Consider the following 12,298-nt stretch of genomic DNA (forward strand, 5'->3'; position numbering starts at 1 on the left):
AAGTATTTCATACACAAGAGCTAATGATATAAATGGCAGTTGACATCTCCTCAGAAACAATGAGTACTAGAAGACAAAAAAAATGACATCTTTAAAGAGAAAAATATTGGATGGTGGGACTATCAACACAGAATTTTATATCTAGGGGAAAAAAATCCTTCAAAGCTGGAAGCAAAATCTTCACTTTTAAAAAGTCCTACCTAAAGTAGGTTAATTTAATCAGTGACAGAAATAGACTCATGGACAGAGAATACAGACTTGTGGTTACGGGGGGGGGGGGTAGAGGGTGAGAATGGATAGACTGGGATTTCAAAATTGTAGAATAGATAAACAAGATTACACTGTATAGCACAGGGAAATATACACAAAATGTTATGATAAATCACAGAGAAAAAAATGTGACAATGAGTGTGTATATGTCCATGAATGACTGAAAAATTGTGCTGAACACTGGAATTTGACACAACACTGTAAAATGATTATGAATCAGTAAAAAATGTAAAAAAAAAAAAGTCCTACCTAAAGTAGGTTAATTTAATCAGTAACAAATGTCAGAAAATTAGGCTAGTGATTTTTTTTAACACATCCTTTAATTGGTAAAGATTACATTATGTGATCCATATGGAATAATATGTGCTACCTTTCTAACACTGCAAATGCTTTTAAAGTAATAATTCTTCATAATAAGGTATCAAGGCCCAGAACCAGTGAGTAATTCAAGGATGCAGTGAATAATAGGTTGTGATATTTAAACGACAGCAATAGCACTAATATACTAAGAAATGTTACTTAACCTGAATTTTGAAAGTATTCATCATATAGTGGCTGCTATTTATTCACGTCTTATATGTATATGATGGCTTCCTCCCATAAGCTGTTCTCTTGTATACCATGAAACTTGTAATATTTGAAATCCACTACGTTGGGGTTTACAATAATTTGCGCAACCTATTTGTTTAAAACCTTTTCTTTATATTTATACTGCATTGATTTTTTAATTGTCTAAATTAATGTAATATTGTTAATGAAATTTCACTATCATTAAAACTTGTTTATTTCACATTTCAGAGTTTCTACACCATTAATGTTTTTCCCTGAAGTTTATAATCTTATAGGAACCACAAGTACATTCCTGAAGCTTTCAAGTAATATGGTTACCAGAAAGAAAGAAAAAAGAAGGGGTTTTGCATGTTCACACACTTGCATAATTTACTTAAAAAGGGAAGTAAAAGAGAATAAGGGAAAAAATGAGGTGAGATGGAGAGGGGAGGTTGATCTGTAAAGGCTGTTATGAAAAGTATCAGCTACAGCTGCATAGGACAGGAATGGAAAATAGGGTAATAAGATATGCCCCAGTTCCTAAATAAGTTAATAAAAATGCTGCTTGGAGAACAGCTGGCTTTGGCTGGAGCTGGGCTGAAGAAAAGAGTGGATGCTGGGAGTCCACTTAATGAAAGGTATTAGAGCATCAATGAGGTCAGGAGAATTATGCAGAGTAACTCAAATTCATTTTTTACAGAAGGAACTGCATTTAAAAGGACTTTTAAATTTATAATTTAGAATTTGATATCTAAGACAATTTCATAGTAGCAAACATTACACTTTGGAACTGATCCAGGATAAAAAATGTGATACGTGTCTAGAAACTATAAAATTTCTCAGAATACCTTCAGTATTTTACAGATCTTATCACATTAACTCATAGTATTTTTAGTATTATAGGGTAAGCACATAGTTGATAACAGAAATTTAGTTTTCCCAAATTTTAAAACCATATTTGGACAAAAGTATATACATGCTTACAACATAAAAATCCCTGCACAACTTAATGAAATTCATGATGGACTTCAATTTCCCCACTCTGCAATGTAGCTATTTAGATACTGTGAAATAACAGAAGAAAAATATTTTAATTCTACTAAATGCAAATGAGCTATTGAATTTCTAGGGGAAGGGAAGTATGATAATATAGTTGAAAGAGTTCTGGGTTAGTAAGTGTCCTGCTAATAATTAAAGCACACTCAGTAGACACTAAACCTCTGGGCTTCATTTCCCATGTTTGCAAAATGAAATGACTAAATGAGGTTGAAATGACTCAATGAGGTTATCTCAGAAATCCAATGAAGATCTAAAGTTACATAATTCTACATTTTAAAAGCACAAGAAAAATAATTTTGTTTCATCATAGTCTTCCCAGAAGTTCCTAGCAGAGTACTTCATATATATTAAATAACTTAGTCTTGAATATATGGTTAAAAAGGGTACCACACATGATATTAATACCCCTGCAAACAAATGTCAGGCTTTGAAGAAAATGGAGAAGATGTATTCTCCCAATTCCTTTCACTACGTACAAGTAAAACCGTGGACAGTAAACATAAAACAGACGTAAGAAGGCTTTCAAAGGGAGAGAAGGCAAAGCAACTGAGGTCTTGGGATCCAAGGGCTCACGCAGTAGTGAGTTTTCTTTTTGCCTCATTTATTCCAGAAGCCAGTGATCTTCAACTGCCAGCCAGCTCAGACCAAAAAAGCCTCGGTAAAAACCTGCTCCCTCTAACCACAAACAATACAAAAACAAATAAACAAAAAACCCAAAATAGTGTAGCCTAGCAAGACAGAAAACTTTTAGACAGTAACGGCTCTACCCAAAAGCCACAGGAAAAAAGCTGTGGCCTTACCCCCTTCCATGACCACAAATGAAGAAACTAGTCTTCTGCCTTCACCAGGTGGGGAGGAAGTATCCCAACCACCCCTGATGGAGTGAGGTCAGAGGGGGCAAAACAGGGAGCCGGAACCGTCACCCTTGCCGCGGGTAACAAGACCCCTCCACCAGGCCAGTGGGAAACATGGGGGGAGCAGTGAAGAGGCACCCCTGGCCTTTCCCAGGGAAGCCTGGTGGGCGGCCCCCTTTCTCATGCTCACCCGGCATCCCCTCCTGGGGCGTCAACAGAGGCCGAGTGGGGAACTTGGATTTCTGCTCACCCCTGACAGTGACGGAGGTGCCCTCCTTCTCTCTGCCAGAGTGGTATCAACGGAAAACCTCACAAATTTAATATCCTTAATAGTTCCAGGGCTGTTCGAGTTAACTATTTCATATTAGGTGAGTGTGATAGTTGTGCTTTAAAGAAAAAGTTCATTTCATCTAAGGTATAAATTATTAAGGCATTATTTCTTTATTATCCCTTTGATGTCTGCAGTGTCTCTAGTGGGTTTTTTTATTCCTAAATACTAGTAATTTGTGACTTCCTTCTTTTTCGGCTCACTAGAAGTTCGTCAATTTTATCTTTTCAAAGGACCATCTCGTTATTTAATTGATTTTTCCTACTTTTTTTCCTGTTTTCAATTTCATTGATTTCTCCTCCTATTTTTATTAGTTCACTTTCTTCAGTGTATCTTCCTTTTCTTTTTCTATACGCTTGTGGAGGGGAGGAGCCTAGATTATTGATCTGAACTGTTTCCTCTTTCCCAGTGTATGCATTCAGTGCTATAAATTTCCCTCCCTTCATGATTTTAACTGTGTTCCACACATTTTGATATATTGTATTTTCATTTTGTATCAACTTATTTCAAAACATTTTACTTTACTGTATTTATTTCTCTTAAGACCTTCTTTTTGACAAATGTATTATTTAGAAGTAGCACATTTTACAACTCATTTGACATCACACTTCAGCTCCAACTTTGCATCCTGAGAGCATTTAAACATAGTTTTAAAACTCCCCAAAAAGAGATCTCCAGACCCAGAGAGTTTCATGGAAAACTACCAAATGTTTAAAGAAGAATTAACTACAATAACTACAATTCTACACAATCTCTTCCAGGAATTAGAAGAGACTCATATTTTAAAGCTAGTATTCTCTAATACTGAAACTAGACAAAGACAATGAAAAAAAAACCCCACAAAACTACAGACCAATATCCTTCACAAATATAGATCCAAAAATCCTTAACAAATGATGAGTAAATAGAAATCAGTAATATATAAAAGGAAGTATACCATGATCAAAAATGGGGTGAAATCCAGAGACCAAATGCTTGTTCCTATTAGAAAATCAATGTAATCTATATATTAACAAACTAAAAAAGAAAATCACATAAACCTGTAAGTGCAAAAATAAAATTTATGTAACATTCTTGAAATGACAGCATTACAGAAAATGGAGAACAAATTAGTGGTCGTCAGAGGGTTAAGGCGAGGGGAGGTGCAAAGTAGGTGGGCAGGAATTGGATGTGGCCACAAAAAGGCTACATGAGGAATTATTCTCATTGAAATATTCTCTATAATGACTGCACTGATATAAATATGGTGGTTGTGATATTGTACTATAGTTTTATATGATGTCCCTATTGGGAGAAACTAGATAAATGGAACACAGGATTTCTCTATTACGTCTTATATCTGCATATGAATCTACAACTATCACAAAGTAAAAATTAACTTAATTAAAAAGTACCCCAGAAAACATGCCTTTCTTAGATTTTACCACATGATTGTCTAAAACTAATTTTGTGGATGAAAGTTTCTACTTAAGGCGCCCAAAATATGCATATTGAGTGTTCATGGTGAGTCCATCACTAGTCTAGGCCTGTATACTGAATGATTCATTCATTCATTCTGTCATAATATATTTACTAAGCATCACAATGACAGACGCATTTCTAGGCAATGAAATAGGTGTGAGCGACACAGGAAAATCCCTGTTCTCATGGAGCACGCACTGCAATGAAGACAGATTCATAGACAATAACACAATAGAGAAAAGCAAAGCAGGAAAGAGGGACAGAAAATTCCAGCTGGGAGGAGGTTTAATAGTAAGTCAGATCCTCTTTGGTGAGGTGGCATTTGAGGATAAATGTCGAAAGATGAAGGAAGAGACACATACATTACTAGGGAATAGAATGCTGGGTTGAAAAAAACCTTACTATGGGCCTTTAAACTGACTGTGAATTTTATTCTTTGTAACTTGGGAGATTCAGTAAATTTTTAATGAACAAATTCTTCTCCATCTAAAGAGATTACTGCAGTGTTTTAGGAAAATGGCCCTCCCCCCCAAAAAATCACTATTTTTTTAGTTACTTACGTTGCTTCCTACTCTACATTTATCATAGTTCCCAATTTTCCTGATATCGTATTCAAACTTCCACTACAATTACACAAAGCAGAGTAAGGTGTACGTTGGGTATTCCATCTCACCTGCTATACTCTTTTCAATTACACCACCATCTATTCTAGTCAGGTTTCCATCTCAGCCTGACCCCTTGTATTACTTGCTGTATCCTGGAATCCCTATTTACTCCCCTCCATCAATCTCACTATGTTCATGAATAGTGATGGGGCCAGAGAGTGGCTCACCATGAGTGCTTTAACATACCCAGAATCTTTAGATCTCCTAACCCCACCATCTAAGATAGCTCAAATAAAAAGAAGAATGTCGAGGGTAGGGCATAGCTCAGTGGTAGAGTGCTTGCCTAGCAAGCACAAGGTCCTGGGTTCAGTCCCCAGTACTGCCATTTAAATAAATAAGTAAAACCTAATTATCCCTACCTCCCCCCACCCCCGAAAAAAACTGTATTCGGTGTTGCATGTCAATTCTATCTCAATAAAACTGGATGGAAAAAAATTTTTTAAAAAAATGTCCTTTGATATATGCAACTTACATTTTCTCCTAGCATACTGAGCAACAACAAAAAAGAGTATTTTGAAAACTTGGCTATTTTATTGATTTAGCTCAGATGATCTAAGTAAAACATTAGTGTATCTAACTATGAAATTCAAACCAGAGCATCATTTTCTAATTACTGAGTCTAAGCTTCTCCTATAAAGCAATTCTGAAGCTACCAATGAACAACACCCAATTCATACTCCACTTCTTCAACACAGCCTTCAATAAAGTGCATTTCTCCTGAACTGCTATTTGATTTCACCTCCAATCCACACAGTTGACTAACATATTTATGTAGGTTTGTGTTTAACTGCTTTATAATGATTAGCTATGTCTTTATAATAACAGTGAAGTTATTTGGAGGCACAAAGCCAAGATCACTAAGGCCATTTGGGATTCAAACTTGGGTCTTGAACCCCAAACACAGAGCCTGGACATACTAAGCATTAAATAGGATATTTTCGTTAAATGTCCACCACACCACAGGTATATAAAAGAAAGTTCTCATCTGATGGTCACTCAGTATTATAGTTAATATTTAAGTTGGTATGAAATATATTTTGTGAGCCACTTGAATTTCAATTATAATAGCGATGCAAATAGCTATTTCTCTCTGATCTGTGAATAGGCAACTAAAATGGCTTTTGTGCTTTCAGCAATGACTGCCTGGTAACTCAAATGTGTCAATTCACTTGCTTAAGAACAAACGGGATCACACACCTTTCCTGCGTGTTTGGCTTGACATCTCGACTGAGGAGAGCCACGTCAGTGGGATGCAGACAGAGGAAAAAGGTAGAACTTTTGAATCAGTACATTAATTTGCAACCTTGAGAAACACTTTGAACCACTCACATTCAATCTAGTAAATGGTACTTTTAAGAATGGTCCAAGTTCTTATAAATGATAGAAATATTTTATTTTTTAAGAAGTTGGTAAATGGAAATCAGATTTAGTCAGAATCACACCTTGCCCAGTAATCTGCACTGTGCAGAGAAGCCCACAAAATAGGGATCCAAATAAAGTACATATCAAATACATTTCTTTAATAGTTCTTAGGGGAATGGTGGTCATGGCTTTGCAGAAGGGGATTAAGAGTTGACATATATGCTATCAAACTATACAGGGATATTTGAAAGAACCAAGAGCAGAAGGGGGAAAAAAATAACAGGGAAATTAAGCACACTCTCATTCAATCCTGAGCCATTAACATATTTGCGAGCTCAGTGGACTTCCCAGGGGTTCCTCCAGGTGCCTGATACCTCCTCTGGGACAAAAAGCTAATAAAGAAATCACTGCCGAAAAGAACACTCCTAAAAGCCACGACCGCATTCTTCACTCTCCCTCAATTAAGTGCTGGGCACCCAAGAGATACAGTGTATTTCCCTCTTTTGATTCTAAATGACAGAACTTGGAAGAGCTTTAAATAAATCCAAACTGTAAAATTATCTTCCAGAAAAAAGGAGTAAGTTTTCAAACTCAATACTAAATCACCACATTTACTAAGATTTGAAAATATGAATAAGTACATACATTTTGAACTCATTTGAGATTATAAAAGTGGTCTTGCCTGTACATGAACTTTCTATAATATTTTTACTGGCATATATAATGTATTTGGACAAAAAATGTCGTTAAAATGACCATGTTTGGGGGCCTTTACCTATATTTGCCCTATTCCAATGTATTTGCGACAACAGAACCAGTTGAGACCCCAAACACTAATCTCCTCATAAATTCAATCATCAAGATGCATGTTTAACTGTGCCCAGATATGACCAAGTTTACACTGAGAAAAATAGCCAATAATCCCCGAAAGGAGTGCTAAGGTCAGACACCAGGCAGTAAGGGAGGGAGCTCAATTTGATTTCACTTTATGTCCAAAACAAGTACAGAGTCAGCGACTCAGAGCTGACTTTACACTGTGACTAATCTTAGACCACCATAAATTAGAAGTTTGCAACAGCTATAAAACTGCTTCCATTCTGAACAGTGAATTTCCAGGTCTTACTAATATCTCATCAACAGACAATTCATGTGAACCCAGACAAAAGCAAAGTACTTACCTAATAAATACTGTAATCATAAATATAATTACCTACTAGACCTGCAAACTAATTTTAAAGAGAAAGAAATTACTTCAGCAGTTCTGACGTAGCAATTAATACGTTTTCTTTGATGACCCTCCTTAACTGAGAAAACTTTTCCATTTGCCTAGAGAAAATATCTATAAATTTTGCCTGAGGGAAATGTGGAAATAAGATATTGCAGTGAAATAAAACCCTTATGAAAAATTACGAATTTCATGAGACAACAAATCATTTCTCTCTTCTACAAAAATTTCAGTGCCTAGAATGCCCAAGCCTCTCCGCTAGGAACTGTGAGCACAAGACAATAAATAAGACACAGTCCCCACAAACAGAGAGTTTACAGTGGAATAGAGTGGTTCTCAAAAGTCAGTACTGTCTCACCCACATATTCTGTTTAAGTGAAGATTTGTGAGTTGTATTTTCCAAGTCCTGATTCCGTCGGCTGGAGCAGGACCTCAGGGATGTATATTCTCATGCAGGGAGTCACAAGTCCAAACTTTGAGAAACATTTGTCTTTAACAGTGAGGAAGTACACAGTACATACTGCAATACGTCTAAATCTGCCTAATTCATTGATTTAGAATCCCTCCAACCTTCACTCATGTGGTCTTTTAATCCTGAGTTAAGATCCAATTCAAATCCTTAATTAAAGGATTTTTTTCCCCCAACCTGTACCTCAAGTTCAGGTGGTTCTACATCAAGTACATATCACTACTTTGATTATGTGTCTCAGTTCTACTAACTGAACTTCTGCTTCATGCCCGTGACTATGCAGTCACCCTGAGTACAAGTGGACTCATTATGAACGAGTCTGCCTTGTTTTCTGAGTCCTGATCCTCTCATTTATCTCAGAATTACTGCCCTGTCTTTTGTTCCCAGCTCTCTAAGGTTTAGCACCCGTCCAACGATCACGACCATTTTACCTGGTACTAGACCACCCTGATGCAGACCACCTGCCTGGATTTGAACATATTTCCTTCTCTCAGACTCTGTGCAGCTATGATCTGCTGCCCACCCACCAGGGAAACACCTGCTTCCCTTTTCAGGACCCCTCTGACACTGTTTGCCTGTCCTCGCTGCTACATATCACCTACCATCAAAATGCCTGGGAATCTTGTCCAGTACCTCCCCAATCACAGAGCGTCACATCACCTGCAGAGACGCCCAAAAGTACAGGTTCTTGGGCTTCACCTCTTGAGGCTATGATTCAGCAAGTCTAGGGTCAAGTCCAGGAATCGGTAGTTTTAATGCTTAGCATGTCCTTGAAGACACGAAGACACGAAGAGACACACAGACACACACACACACACACACATTTAAGCTGGGCTTTTAAGAATGAATACAATTTTGTGTGACGTAGAAAGGGAGAAGGACAATATAGCCACACGAAGCAAAGCCATCAGATGGGGAAAAAGTATTGTTTATGTTTAAAGAAGAGAATTAAATCCATTATTAGCCCCCATACCAGATGTTTAACACATGAAACTGATGTGTGAATAAATGAAGTCTGGCTAGAGGTATCAGCTATGTGAAGAGATGGAGTGGGGGAATGTAAGAATGAAAAGCTATAAAGTCAGATTCTAATTGGTGATGAATTCTGGGTTGTAATAAGTACACAATGAGAATAAGTGAAACAGTTGGAATATTCTGGGCCATCTCCTATACACAGAGCCTTTATTATTACTTCTATGCTTTGGATACCTAAATCTGCATGTCAGATTCTTACTTTTCAGACAATAAACTTCACCTGCCAACACATACATGCTCTAAATTGTACGTTAGAGCCAATTCAATCCAAGTAAGAGGTAGGGGGATGGGATGGAGAGGTAGGCAGGATGGGAATGGGTGATAAGGCCGCTTTCGGGTACTATTACAGGAAGCAACAAGTCTGGTATAAAATGGGGGCAGTCACATTAAAGGAGCAAACTGCACAGCCTTGGCAGGGACTGAACTGAAGGTCTGATTAAATGTAGAAGAGATGGGAGAAGGTATCACATAAAAATATGTGGCTTGGTCTCCAACCGATTATAAAGAACAAGCATAGAAAAGTAAGGAAGAGAAGGAGAATCTATGTAACAGAAATGCCACTTTAAATGCATTTAGGGTTGATACACCAACCAGGTTCCCAGCTGAAATTTTCTAACTGTCTGTGTGTGTGTGTGTGTGTGTCTCCAAAAACTTGCAGGAGAAAGAGTGAGAGAAGGAAGATAAAATGCAATAGAAAGTATATTGAATTATTAAGAGTAATTTTCTAGGGGATATATGAGATTGAAACAAAAATGAGCAGCTAGATTCCTGAGAAGTGTATGGCAGTGACATCCCTGAGAGGGGATATTTGGAGACATAAATAAAGATATGGATAAATTTTGAAGGAGGGTAAATCAGTTATCTTTGATGTTATTAGTAAAATCAATAATAGCCTCGTCTATGGATGACAGTGGGGGTAGACCATATTCAAAATGAGAGCAGAATTTTCCTATGGAAAATTGGTAAAGTGTAAAGAAGGGATGTATAGAAGATGAAGCAGCTGGGAGAGTTAGAGATAAGAGAATTTATAACTGAACGAGGTAGAACCATCTCTGTCTTCTCCAGCACTAGTCATCAGCCAGCCTCTAGTGAAAACCAACAGTAGGATCTGCTCAGAGTTGGTAATTTTCTAGATGGTCACAATGACATGGTTTGAGATCTAAGGAGCAAGAGATAGGTGTTGTTGAAATGTATCCATTCCAGATGAACAGAGAAAACACTGAAGTCTGAAGAAATGCTGCACTGAAAGGATGAAAGGTACGCCGATATGGATGCTGCAATCAGAGAGAAGGTACACTACATCTTGAAGTTCTCTGGTTGATAGCCTCAGAGATAGAAAAGTGGACTAAAATTGAGTGATGTTGATTTCAAATGGAGCAAAGGGTTAAAAGATGTTTCCAAGATAAGGAATCTAGATGTGCCAGAGATAAACAACTATGCCAGTTCCCACCATCCCCCATTGTGGGGGGGGCCTTCAGGGAAGTGGTGTTATCAGGACAGACTCAAGCTTTCATTTATAGGAGCAGGTGCAGTTTTACAGAAGGTAGAAGAGGAAGGAGATTACGACACAGGACAGGTCAACGTTAGGAGGAGTGAGGGTTTTCGTCTTTGTAGACTAGAGCTTAGTGACCTGGATATTTCTATTCCAATAATATAAAATATAAAGGCTGTTATAAAAGGAAGGACATAGAGGAAAGTGAGTCAGCCACTGTGACTACAGAATTCAGGGAAGCATCTGGAATGTGATGAAGTCAATTTAAAAAGAGAGAGTGCCAGAAGTTTACATGTTCATTGCCTATTTTAAATTATGATAAGGTATAATTCAGTAAGTTTGGTGTTTAGATAATAAGAAATAGATACTTGTGAAAACACAATAAAGCAGATTTTTCTTTTTCCCTCTTTCCAATTTCCCAATGTCGTGGAGATGATTCCATATACTACACAGCTGGTCCTCGGGTAAATGTGGAGCTAAAAAGTATGTGTTTTTTGTTTGGTTTTTTTTTTTTAACTGTTTCTTGCATAGTTTTAGATAAATGTGCTGTAAAGATTACAAATGATACTGACAAACACATAACACAGTCCGGGATTAGTTACGTGTTTCAGGTTAGTTCTCTCTTTCAGGTTAATTACCTGTTTCAGCTTAGTTACCTGTTTCAGGTAGCGTGCTGATGTTGCATGTACTTTCATCACCTTCGCCAGCTGAGGTGGCAGCTCTTATTTTAAAGACATAGGAGGTATTGGCAAGAAGTTTCATGAAAGTGTATCCGTGATCTTGGGAAGAGACTTCCGTCGCATTCCCCTCAACTGTTACTGTATAATGCGTAATGATTCCATTTGGCTTTTTAGGCGGGTCCCACTTCACCAGAGCTGACTGCCAGCTTGTTGCCACACACTGTACGTTCTGTACAACACCTGGAACTTAAGAGAGAAGCAAATGCCCACAGTTAAAATGTATACACGTGTAGCAGATAAATGATTTCATCATATGACTGCTAGATAAAATCATGCTTCAGAGTGAAGCAGAATAAAAATTTAACATATCAAGCTTTCACTGTGTGCTCAAAACGTTCTTGACATGGGCTGAATCCAATGGCAGTGGGCCCATTTTCTATGCTGCCATGTTAATCTTTACGCTACTGAACCCGTCACTGAACATTCTCCTAGACCCAAGCAGCAATCACCTCCTCAAACCCTCAGATACAACTGTGTGGCCTCAAACTCAGGCAGTGGTTGAAGCCTGCCCCTTTCTCTCTTAGTCGGAAAGGAGCAGTTCTAGCAATACTTTATTATGGAACTTTCCAACGCAGAACATAGATGTGGGTGCCAGGCTGATGTGGCACATCCGGGCCTAACAGGACTAGGAAATATGGAACTGAATCAGGGGTTTTGGATAACTTCTTTGGAAGAAGCATGAAGACCTGATCCTTCAGTATCTTTTTCAAAAGTCACTGGAAAGAAGATCTAAATCAGCCCCACTTTTTAATTCAATCCCAGTCTTTCCTAGAACTTAGCTGAATTCAC

At 37.7% G+C, this 12,298-nt stretch overlaps 1 protein-coding gene and 1 long non-coding RNA gene across 6 annotated transcripts in view; one reads left to right on the forward strand and one right to left on the reverse strand.

Annotated features, from left to right (window-relative positions):
• The window catches only part of PTPRQ (protein tyrosine phosphatase receptor type Q), a 186,399-nt gene that overhangs the window by 92,560 nt on the left and 81,541 nt on the right, over positions 1–12,298 (reverse strand). Inside the window, exon 27 of the mRNA XM_072973348.1 lies at positions 11,426–11,695. Coding sequence (XP_072829449.1) covers positions 11,426–11,695 — 270 coding nt within the window. The remainder of the gene's footprint in view (positions 1–11,425; positions 11,696–12,298) is intronic.
• The window catches only part of LOC140700237 (uncharacterized), a 36,396-nt gene that overhangs the window by 14,756 nt on the left and 9,342 nt on the right, over positions 1–12,298 (forward strand). The window contains exons 3-7 of one of the 5 annotated variants that reach the window (XR_012078589.1): positions 1,069–1,252; positions 6,320–6,455; positions 10,481–10,568; positions 11,202–11,252; positions 11,624–11,773. This is a non-coding gene — a long non-coding RNA (uncharacterized lncRNA). Of the gene's footprint in view, positions 1–1,068; positions 1,253–4,688; positions 4,813–6,319; positions 6,456–10,480; positions 10,569–11,201; positions 11,253–11,623; positions 11,774–12,298 lie in introns of those variants that run through there. The other 4 variants (XR_012078591.1, XR_012078593.1, XR_012078592.1 and 1 more) reach the window with 4 other exon arrangements.

Source organism: Vicugna pacos, chromosome 12 (genome assembly GCF_048564905.1).
Source record: "Vicugna pacos chromosome 12, VicPac4, whole genome shotgun sequence".
Taxonomy (NCBI): domain Eukaryota; kingdom Metazoa; phylum Chordata; class Mammalia; order Artiodactyla; family Camelidae; genus Vicugna; species Vicugna pacos.